Raw genomic sequence first — 12,087 nt, 5'->3', positions numbered from 1 at the left:
ATGATCTCTTAAGTTGGTAGTATTACCACTAGTCTTATATATTTTTGCGCACGACTTACATTTCGCAAATTTGCCATCCTTCGTCTTTTCAAAAAATTGCCAAACTTTTGACTTGCCAGGCATAGCTGCTGCATTGCTGCTCAGAATACAGCTACTATTCTCCTCATCTGAATCATTTATTTCGCAATTGCTTGCCGCATTGTCGTTGCCTGTTGTGATAGTTGCCTTGCCTGAAAACACACAAGCCATGAATTAATCACCTTCAAACAGATTAGAAACATGTACTTACGCTTTCTATTTACAGGACTAGCCATCGTACGACCGCCAACACCAATTTAAGCAAAGCTTTTAAAATAATCTGTAATTTATAATGTTACCCAAACCTGCTTCGCGCGCTTTTAGTAAATTTTGTGATGGTAATCCATTCAAACAAAATATCGATAGCGCAAAAAAAACATCGATGTTTTCTTTAAAAAATAAAAACATCGATAGTATCGATAGTGTGCCGATGTTTTTGCAGCACTAGTAGAAGGGTATTATAACTTTGTGGCGGCAGAAAATGTATGTAACAGGTAGAAGAAGGCATCTCCGACCCTATAAAGTATATATATTCTTGATCAGCGTCAACAGCCAAGACGATATAGCCATGTCCGTCTGTCCGTCTGTGTGTCTGTGTGTCTGCCCGTCTGTCCGTATGAAACACTGGATCTCAGAGACTATAAGAGATAGAGCTATAATTTTTTTTCGACAGCATTTGTTATGCTTGCACGCAGATCAAGTTTGTTTCAAATTTTTGCCACGCCCACTTCCGCCCTCGCAAGTCAAAAAAATCGAATAACAAGCGTAATTTTAGAGCTAGAGTTCCGAATTTTGGTATATATAAAAACTACTATAGTAGTTATGATTTCTGAAAATTTGGTTGCGATCAGATAAAAATTGTCGAAGTTATTAAAGAAATACTTTTGTATGGGCAAAAACGCCTACTTACTAGAGGTCTTAGTTGCTTTGGCTGACAATCTGGTATATTGTGCCGTCTATGGTATATATTGAATGGTGTACTATATCTATCTATCTGTTTGGTATAAACATACCATTTAGTATATTTTTAGTATTTTCGGTATATTTTGAAAATGATACCGCAATATTTTGCCTTTATTAAAAATGGGTAGCGGGTATCTCACAGTCGAGCACACTCGACTGTAACTTTCTTACTTGTTTTATTTTAGAGTTGACTATAATTTAACCATGTCGAGACTACTTTTCCAATTTATTTGCTGTTCGTTTAGTTGAATTAGTCAAATCGAAATTTTCCTTTTGTAGCCGCAGTTTTAATCGAGCATCTTATCTATAACTGGTCCATATTTAATGTACAGCCGGCATTACTTCATTATTTTCTTTGGTAGCAAATCTAACGTTGCATAGTCTAAAGCAATTAATTCTATGTTTCAGTTAATAACCGTTACATTATTTAATTCCTATACTTGTCTCAACTTTAATCTTTCCTTGCGCGCCATTCCATTCGAATATAGTCTATAATCTATATTTATTCAGAGTTTAATTTATTTACTGTTTCATTATTTAAAATATACCATCCTCGACTTCAGTCTTCTCTTTTCAAACCATTCTAAAAGAATTTAATCTACTAATTGCATGTTTCCGTTCTGTCATTAAAAGTTATATAGAAATCTTATTCCTGTAACTATCTCCACCTTAATCCTTTCCTGTGGCTCCTTTCCACTTGAGTATATAATCTATACCATTTTATTTTGCGTTCCAATTGAGTATGTGTTTCATTTTATAATTTATTTATCTCTACATTAAGTAAAGTCCCTCTTTTATAATCCAGTCTCCACTTTGCAGCCTAATTTTCGCTTCACTCCAAAGGTTAGGCCAGTTTCCAATCGAATAATGTCTCCACTCTAGGCGCTTTTAGAGAGTCTCCCATTAGGTCTCCAGTTCATTCCAGTCTATGCAGAGCTGTCATATGTCATAGATACATTTAACCATAACTGCCTGAGAGATGACAGAGTGCCAGAGTATCATAGCGACGACACCACGACGATACTTACCATAACCATGAGTATGAGTATGTGTTTTGAGAGTGTGAGTGTGAGTGAGTATATGAATGTGAATGTATGTGAGTACTCGCTGCACAATGGAACATATAAATCGGCGTACATAAAATGTCGTTACAAATATTTTATAACAGGAAATCCGTTATTTATACGCACATTGTGCAAGCTGATGGAGATGGAGTGGAAACTGGAATTGGAGATGGAGTTGGAAGAGATGGGAGCTGTGAGCTGCAGGTTTAGTTATAGCTAAAAGGAGAGAGGGCGGGGGTAAATCACCGAGTCGCTTGGTAAATATGAATGAATGTTGTTTGCATGTCGCCTGTCGCCTGTCTTGTGGCCCAATCCTCTTCATCTCCATCTCAATTTCCACCTCCATCTCCCCACCTCTAGCTCCTTCTCGTCCTCCATCTACAGCTAGCTGCCTCTGCTGACTGCTATTTGTAGCTGCAAAATCCTTATGAATTGACTACAATTTTATTTATTATTACTTGTTCTATTTGCTGCTCTGCTCTTCGTGTTCTGTGTTCTGTACTCTGCACTCTGGTGCTTTGTATATATTCTACTACCGCCGCATTTCTATGGCACTTGCGACTTGTTTTGAGCCACACAAAATGACGTTCCCAAGGCAATTCCATTATGGCTCACAATCCGCTAGCAAATTGCAAAAGCTCAATTGATATTGGCTCTCAGCATTCTCTGCATTCGCCAAACAACAAGACAACAACAACGACGACAACAATCAGCGGCAATAGCTTTAAAAACGCCGCTCAACTAATAATTGCCTCCAAACAAGCTGCTAACTGAATCGGTTTTAAGGACAATCAAGTCCTTATGTATTCGTGTTTCTTTTATTCAACAGCACCTGGGACAACAACACTTTCTTTTGGGGGCTGCGGCTTACAGGGTATTACAAAAAATTGTTTGGCCAATTCTAATTAAAAAAGTTGCGTGAATTTTTTGTTACTGCCACTCTCCACCCGTTTGTTCTTCGCTAAGGCAAGGACAAGGCCAGCACCATTTTGTACATGTCCGCCTCGCGGAGGTGCGGAAGACATCTGTAGCCGCGCCTTAACAGCTCCGCCTCCTCGCGTTCCTCCAGGGGCAGCAGCTGTTGCTCTGGCATGGTGCGCTCACAAATGCGACGCGCGTCCGAGCGAAATTGTTCCACGGCTGCCACAAAAGCCGCATGACGAGCCAACATATCACTCTGAGAATCGAGCAGGAATTGATCGTGTGCAGCCAGCAGACGCATCAGAACGAAGCGAGCGAAGCGGCGCTTGATCTCCGAGATGGGGGGATCCACATCCTTTTTGACTTTTAGGTAACTGAGCAGCGTCAACAGCAGTATGAGCATCATCTTCACGGAACCCACTATGAGCATGGCCACCAACGGTTTGTCCCCAAACTTCTCCAGCTGCTCTAGCCACCAGATCAAGTCACAGCCATACATGCTGTGGCCGTAGTCCACGATGGCCACCACTATCATGATGACGATGCTGATGGCAGCCAGGAAATCGTAATGTAGATGCATTTGGGCCACAAAAGATCGCCTGATCCCAAACATTTTGATGAGGATTTGTTTGGGCTGAGAACGAGAATTTAAACTTTGACTAACTAGCCAGTGCAAACGAGAATGAATTTTTATAAATTAAAACTAGAACTAAAGCTACAGTACATAGTGTATACCATAGAGTACAAAATATACTAGATTGTCAGACATAGCAAGTAAGACCACATTCAAAAGTTCTAATGCATGGAGTTGGTTGCTTAGTTTGACAATACGAGATTAAATGGAATATTTTATATATTTAATGTAGAAAATAAGAAACTTTAACACTGTTTGTCATATAAGTTTTCTGTTATTCAGGAAAATGGGTAGTGACCATCTCCCAGTCTTGTATATTCGACTTATTCTGTATTTATTCCTCAATAATTTGTTCTTTTTTGTCAGGGTATCATTCAAATTTACAATTTAGATTTATAGCAATCAAAGCAGAATGTAATCTACATATGTGATTTTTATACCCGCTTCCCATAGGGTAGAAGGGTATTATAACTTTGTGCCGACAGGAAATGTATGTAACAGGTAGAAGGAGGCATCTCCGACCCTATAAAGTATGTATATTCTTGATCAGCGTCAACAGCCGAGACGATCTGGCCATGTCCGTCTGTCCGTCTGTGTGTCTGTCCGTCTGTCCGTATGAACACCTAGATCTCAGAGACTACGAGAGATAGAGCTATAATTTTTTTTTTCGACAGCATTTGTTATGTTTGCACGCAGATCAAGTTTGTTTCAAATTTTTGCCACGCCCACTTCCGCCCCCGCAAATCAAACAAATCGAATAACAAGCGTAATTTTAAAGCTAAATTTTGGTATATATAATAATAACTATAGTAGTTATGATTCCTGAAAATTTGGTTGCGATCAGATAAAAATTGTCGAAGTTATTAAGGAAATACTTTTGTATGGGCAAACACGCCTACTTACAAGGGGTCTTAGTTACTTTGGCTGACAATCTGGTATATTGAGCCGTCTATGGTATATTTTGAATGAGGTACTTTATCGATATACCACATATACCATTCGGTATATTTTTAGTATTTTTGCAGTATATTTGGTATATTTTGAGAATAATACCGCAAAATATATTGCTTTTATTCAAAATGGGTAGCGGGTATCTCATAGTCGAGTACACTCGACTGTAGCTTTCTTACTTGTTTATTTATACGTTTTGTATTTTTAGAAATGATGTGATTACTTGCGTATGAACAGTTTTTACAATGTTGTTACCAAATTTAATACCTCTATCATATAAGGTCACTAAGATCTAGCAGCTACTAGAGGCGGATACAGACAGACAAATGAACAATCGTATCTCAAGTTTTCTTCTATTCAACTTAGCACGTTTACAATTAGCAAGTATAAAAAAAACAAAGTTTAGGTTTATGCAATTGGAATTTATTTATTTAGAGAAAGCCAAAGACTTCTCGATCTGCGGGCAGCAAAGGATTGTGACGCCGCTCTGGTGGACGAGAAGGACGAGTAGGTCGTCTTTCGGGTGGATGAAGAGAAGCTGTTTGCTGTCTCTCTGGCGGATGTGGAGCTAACTGTCGTCGATCAAGTGGGTGTGGAGGCGACTGTCTTCGCCAGTCAGCAAGGGGACGATATCGCTGAGGAGGCGTCGAATGCAGCTGCTTCTGCTGATAGTAATGTTTGTGAATAGTCACTGGACGTAGATTTAGCTTTAGTTGCTGAGCACGCTTGTTGGCCAGATAACGTTGCCTGTCAATGGCGTCCACGCTGTCTTTGACCCCAAAAACGAGATGCAAAAAGGGTTTGACCAGCACACTCAAGGCGATAAATCCAAGGAAGCCAAAGACGACGGGCGAGATGAGTGTGAAGAGAAACACACCAAGAGTAAAGGGATTCAACACGGTGAAGAAGGCGACAAACTTGATGAAGGGATAAAGCACATGACCCACATGATTGAACCACTCCTTCTTTTTCTTCTTGAAGAGACTGTTGTGCCGCAGCAGATACTTGATCTTGCTGAAAGGAGCTGGAGTTGTTGCAGGTCGCTTAGTGGTCACCAGTTGCACCAGCTGCGGTTGCTGTGCATGCGGATACGGATGTCCGTGTGGATAGTAATCGCCATGAGAGTGATACGGCTGCTTGGTGGGATTGGCGTAAATCAGTTGCGCCTGCTGTCCGATGACTGGAGAGTGTGTATCATACGGTTTCTTGCGTCGCTTCTTGCGCTTCTTTTTATCCTTGTCACCCTTGTGCTTCTTCTTCTTGCGCTTCTTACGCCGCTTCTTGCGCTTCTTGCGGCGTCGTCGTCGCGTTCGCTTGCGTCTACGTCGAATGCGCTTACGACGTCGCCTGATCCTCTTACGTCTGCGTTTCTGACTGTCCTTGGCACGCGTTGATTCTTCTGGTTCCACAGCCTTCTGTTGCTCCGCTTCCTTGTGCTGCTCCAGCGGCGCCGTCACCGTTTGCTCCACCTCAAAGAGTTCCTCTTGCGCCGATTGCGCTGCTTGTTCTTCCACTCCCTCGTGCTTGTCCAGCTCTTGATTTAACTGCGCGGCCAAATGAAAGGGCTTCACTGTGGTCGTGTGGTTGTCCAGTTGCTGCTGCTCCATGTGCAGAGCTTCGAGTAAACTAAAACTGCTGTTGGGCAACTTGAGACGCAGCTGCTCTGCCTGCTGCAAGCTCAATTGCTCCAATATACTGAATGGCTTTGATGTGGTCGTGTGTTTCTCCTGTTCAGTCAACTCTTCGTTCAACTGCTCAAACACATTCACTGGCTTCACTGTAGTTGTGTGTTGATCCAGCAGCTGCTCCTCCATATGCAGCGCTTGCAACAGATTCAAACTCACGTTGCGACGATGCTGACGCAGCAGCTCCGCTTGCTCCTGGCTTAAGTGTTCGAGTATGCTGAAGGGTTTCATTGTGGTGGTTGTGTGTTTCCTTGCAGCTACCAAATCGGGATGCAATGGATCAACTAAATGGTATGGCTTCGGTGATGTTACCACCACAACTTCTTCCGCCGGCGTCTCCCACATCAGTTGCGCCTGTGGACTTCGAATACCGCGTCCTTGTTTCTGACCAGCTGTGGTGTTGTGCATGAGTTGTGCATAGAAAGTTTCATAAATTTTTGCAAAATTAAAAACATTGTGCTCCTCCTGCTTCCCCGCCTCCGCCTCCACCTCTGCCTCTGCATCACGCTGCTTGGCGCTAAACTCCAACTTTGCTAATCCATCACGCCTCTCGATGTTGGGTACGCTGCGTGCCTCGCCGCAGTTTTGTAAAATCAACAAAAATAGTATAACAAAGTTCCTAACACTTTTGGCATTTCGTCTTTGCTCCATTTCATTTCATTGTGGACGAAGGACGTCAGTCGACAGTCGACAGTCCTCAGTCTTTTGGTCTTTAGTCCCGCTTAGGGTCAGGGTAATTTTCTTCGACTCAGTTTTATGTTTGATTTAATTTCAACTTTTGTGCTCGACTTGCGAACTTCAACTGACGTTTCCTTATGGCCATTGCCACTTCATCAGCTCGGTCGAGACTCGAGAGTCGTCAGTCAGTCAGTCGTCATTCAGTCAGTTAGTTGCCTCAAGAACTTGCCAACTTGTTGAGCTTGTTTTTGGCTCCCCTTACTTCGAGTTGAATTCGTACTTGATTTCTGGGTTGTTCTTTTCCTTTTTTTCGCTCTGCGTTTATTTGCGTTTAGTTGGCTCTTGTAAAAGTAAAATTTATTGCCGCTTAGTACATCATGAACATTCACTGTTATGACAAATTCTCCTTACTTACATTTAACAACTTGTAAAGCACTTAATTATGTTTTGAGCACAACAGCCAAAAACTGCTGCCGAACAACTTGCACGGCATAACACAAACTTGCCCATAACCACCAAACAACAACAACAACAGTAGCAACAACAATAACAACTGGATTCTTTGTGGTGGGGTTCAGGGCGAAAGCGAAAACGAAAACGAGAATGAGACCGAGAACACCGACTATCACAACACAAATTATGTGTAACTGGCTCTCAAAATGCAAAAGACTTTGGAAAGTGCTTAGTGGCCAATTGCTGTTGCACTTCACTGGCTACAACGATGACTGTGAAGTTGACTCTAGCTATAGCTTGGTTATGGCTCTGGTTACGGTTCTGACTTTGACTCCGGGAATCTGGTCTGGTTTCTGAGGTCAGCATGTTTCGCTACTCGAAAGTGTCCAAAGTAATCCATGAGTTTCTGAACTGCATGCATGTTAATTATAATGATTCGAATAAACATAAAATTCTGCGAAATATTCTCAATAATAACAACAAAAACTATTTTTGATGCATGTTAATTATAACAATTCAAATAAACTTGAAATAAAGCGAAATATTCTCAATAATAAAACAAGTAAGAAAGTTACAGTCGAGTGTGCTCGACTACCCATTTTTAATAAAGGCAAAATATTGCGGTATAATTTTCAAAATATACCGAAAATACTAAAAAAATACTAAGAATATACCAAATGGTATGTTTGGTATATCGATATAGTACACCATTCAAAATATACCATAGACGGCACAATGTGCCAGATTGTCGGCCAAAGCAACTAAGACCCCTAGTAAGTAGGCGTTTTTGCCCATACAAAAGTATTTCTTTAATAACCTTCCACAATTTTTATCTGATCGCAACCAAATTTTCAGGAATCATAACTACTACAGTAATTATTGTAACATATATACCAAAATTCGCAACTCTAGCTTTTAAATTAGGCTTGTTATTCGATTTTTTTGATTTGCGAGGGCGGAAGTGGGCGTGTCAAAAATTTGAAACAAACTTGATCTGCGTGCAAACATAACAAATGCTGTCGAAAAAAAATTATAGCTCTATCTCTTATAGTCTCTGAGATCTAGGTGTTCATACGGACGGACGGACGGACGGACAGACGGACGGACGGACAGACGGACAGACGGACGGACGGACAGACGGACAGACGGACATGGCTATATCGTCTCGGCTGTTGACGCTGATCAAGAATATATATACTTTATAGGGTCGGAGATGCCTCCTTCTACCTGTTACATACATTTCCTGCCGGCACAAAGTTATAATACCCTTCTACCCTATGGGTAGCGGGTATAAACAGGAACTAGTTGTAATGCATGTTAATTATATTGATTCAAATAAATTTAAATTCTGCGAAATATTTTTCCACAATATAAATAAAAACAATTTTCAATGCATGTTATCATTCAAATAAACTTGAAATTTCGCGAAATATTCTCAATAATAAAAACAAAAACTATGCTTGTTAATTATAATGATTCAAATAAACTTTAAATTCCGCGAAATATTCTCAATAATAACAACATAAATTATTTTCAACGCAGTTGCCAATAATATTTGCGGTTTTCCATTGAATTCGTTAACCAATCAAACCGATTTAGTTTTGCTTTATGATTTTATTGCGGTTTGTACAGATTTTATACAACTGATATTATATATAATTTGATTGGAGTTTTCATTGCCAAACTTTCGTTGATTTGATTTGAGTTTTTATTGCATAATTTTCGTTGATTAAAAATATTATTAATTTGCATAGATAAACAACTAGATTTTTGGTTTGTATTTTATTCAAGGCCAAATCAAATTTATTTATTACATTTGTTAGGAATTGCCTATGGCAACGTTTTAAATTTATGTTTGAAGTTGATTCATGTTGCTTGGTACTTGAACTTATTATTTTTAAATGCAGCATAACTATAGATTTTGTTTAATAGTTTGCTTAAGGATATACACCCAAATTGTTTATTTATTTTTCAATTAAGTTTACTCTTAACGATGAGATTTTGATTTAGATATAGTTGGTTACATTTGTTATTGATGAGATTATTTTTAATTAATGTTTGCATTTTGAAATTTGTTCTTATTAATATCTGATGAAGCTTTTCTGCATGACACATATGATACAAAGCTTATTATTGATTTAGAAAGACAACCAACGGGATTTGGTGTGTTTACACTCAAATTATTTAGGTACAATTATTTCGATAAAATTTTTTTTTCAATTCTTTATGGCGAGATTTTTATTTTTATCGTAATTAGAATTTTCAACGTTATTTGTTCCTATATTACTATATGATAATAGATTACAATCTCAATTACTTAAGAATTATACATACACTTATTTGCCATTTTAATAATCATATCAAACAATGTATTTAAGGTATTAAATTTAGCACAGGATGCTACTAAGGCTTCCTTAATATTCTAAAGAAATTGGATACCAGCTTGTTAAGAGTTTTCAATTGTTTTTGTGCGTTTATTGTTGGCGCTGACTTTTATCTTTATTACGGCCTTTTTTCTCTGTTTTTTCTGCTTGTGGAATGTGCATATAATATTAATCCATGTGATCTGCAATCAATGGCAATTTTAACAGCCATTATCGATTAACGCTTATGGCAAAATTTTATTAGACACTTTGCAGAATTACACAATAGACGAACGGACGAAGAGAAAGACAGACACTTGGTACTACATGTGTGTAATGCGTTTTACGAGATATAACTTTATGTGGAGTTGGAGTTGAAGTGGGAGGAGAGAAAGGGAGAGCGGACACATTAATAGCTGTAAAAATTGAGGCAAGTGGCGAACAGCAAACAGCGAACTGTAAATGGGGAAGTAAAAGTAAGAGCCAGGACAGGTGTTGATAACAATGGCGTCCCATCAAAGTGATTGACTGCGACACGCGCCCCAATTGAGTGGAGAGTGGAGAGGCTCCTGATGCTGCTGCTGCTGATGCTGCTCCACGCTTGCTGCTTTGGCTCTCTATATTGCCAATTAGGCGGGGCATGCAATTTGAACAATTTGAGCAATTTCCAGCACGTTGGGGGCTCTAGAGTCAGCGACACAGTAAGAGAGAGTCAGAGTCAAGGGAGCCCGTAGCTTGGGCATCCAATAAAAGCAGCAGTCGATCGGGTACTGATTGACATATTGTGCCAGTTAGTTATTGGCGCCAGACGCATCAAATGACGATTGTTGCCATGGCAAGCACACAACCTCCTCTACAATCTATGGCGTATCGCTAATTTGATTGCCACACACAGAAAGAACGAGAGAAGGAGAGAAGAGGAGCGTGTTGTAATAGGAACAAAGCGCTGACAATTTCAATATCAAATTGAAATACTAAACTACAAGGCAAGGGCAAAGCAAGCGGAAAAACTTTCATCATTTTTTCCCCCATTCACTCCATCTCTCACTCAACACACACACATATATATTCTTACGATACACACATACGATATTCGAGGCAAATATGTTTGGCATTGTTAAAGGACTACTCCAGTTGCCTGGCCGCGTGCTGCTAAAGCAACCAAATCGCTGCAAGCTCGATGCCAGCAACATGTATGACAAGCTGAAGTTCGAGTTCACCGAGCAGAATTTGTGCCGAGCAAAGGACCTGCTCAGCAACTATCCTGAGAAGGAGCAACGCGGTGCACTATTGCCGCTGCTCGACTTGGCTCAACGTCAGTATGGTTGGCTGCCTATCACAGCCATCAAGGCGGTGGCTGACATGATCAAGGTGGATCACTTCGAGGCCTGGGAGGTGGCCTATTATTACACCATGTTCCGACAGCATCCCGAGGGCAAGTATCGCCTGACAGTCTGTACTTCGACGCCTTGCTATCTGCGCGGCGGCGATGTCATACTGAACACCTGTAAGGAAGTGCTTCAGCTGAAGGAGAACGAGACTTCGAGTGATATGCAGTTCACGCTGAAGACAGCCTGTTGCTACGGGGCCTGTGTCAATGCGCCTGTCTTGGGCATCAACGATGACATCTATGAGGATTTGACGGTGTCTGAGCTGGAGTGTATACTGGACAATCTAAAGCAGGATGTGATACCGCCAGCTGGGCCACGAAGTGGACGCTTCTGCAGTGAACCCATCTCGGGACCGACAACGCTCCTCATCGAGCCACCGCCAGCTGGCTTTGGCATGCAGGAGTTGTGCAAACCGAAGAAATGTTGAGCAAATTCTTGTGAGCAATAAAATGTAGCGTCCTTATTGTGGCAGCAGCGAGCATTGAAAGTGTGTGCGAGAGTGTCCATCTTATTATGCGCGCTCCTGCTGCCATCGCAGCTGTTTCTATTCTGCTTAGCTAAGCTCCCGTCTCTGTCGCTGTCCTTGTGTCCTTGCTCGCGTCCTCGTTCGGTGCATTGTGTAGTGTCGAGTTCATCCCTTGCAGAAGGACATGCTTTGCAATTTCGTTGCGCTGGCAAAATAAACAACAAACAAACAGAAATGGCAGCCATGGCGAATCAAGCGCGAAACAACGCCCGAGTCGGGAGTCCTGGCCCTGGCCTAGTGCCTGCTCCTGCTCTTGCTCCATGTCCTGTCAGCCATTGCAGCCAAGTAATCAGCTTTTGTCTTGTCTCCCCCACTTTTGCTTCGCTTCGCTTGGGTTCGGTTCGCATTGCATGCTGTGGTTTGACCTCGGGTCCAACCCC

The 12,087-nt window shown here is 41.0% G+C and overlaps 3 protein-coding genes across 3 annotated transcripts; 1 reads left to right on the top strand and 2 right to left on the bottom strand.

The window, feature by feature from the left end:
- Positions 1-2,883: 2,883 nt before the first annotated feature.
- LOC132790115 (uncharacterized) lies at positions 2,884-3,762 on the bottom strand. Its single transcript, XM_060798552.1, has one exon. It carries the CDS (start codon positions 3,637-3,639, stop codon positions 3,067-3,069), a length of 573 nt encoding a protein of 190 aa, XP_060654535.1. The 5' UTR covers positions 3,640-3,762; the 3' UTR covers positions 2,884-3,066.
- A 1,280-nt stretch (positions 3,763-5,042) lies between these two features.
- Positions 5,043-6,947, bottom strand: LOC132788222 (uncharacterized). The gene has a single exon (XM_060795555.1). It carries the CDS (start codon positions 6,945-6,947, stop codon positions 5,043-5,045), a length of 1,905 nt encoding a protein of 634 aa, XP_060651538.1.
- A 3,870-nt stretch (positions 6,948-10,817) lies between these two features.
- LOC132790019 (NADH-quinone oxidoreductase subunit E) lies at positions 10,818-11,668 on the top strand. Its single transcript, XM_060798429.1, has one exon. It carries the CDS (start codon positions 10,895-10,897, stop codon positions 11,606-11,608), a length of 714 nt encoding a protein of 237 aa, XP_060654412.1. The 5' UTR covers positions 10,818-10,894; the 3' UTR covers positions 11,609-11,668.
- The last annotated feature ends 419 nt before the right edge of the window (positions 11,669-12,087 follow it).

Source organism: Drosophila nasuta, chromosome 3 (genome assembly GCF_023558535.2).
Source record: "Drosophila nasuta strain 15112-1781.00 chromosome 3, ASM2355853v1, whole genome shotgun sequence".
Taxonomy (NCBI): Eukaryota; Metazoa; Arthropoda; class Insecta; order Diptera; family Drosophilidae; genus Drosophila; species Drosophila nasuta.
The sequence above is the reverse complement of the archived record's forward strand: the minus strand, read 5'-3'. Positions and strand labels throughout refer to the sequence as shown.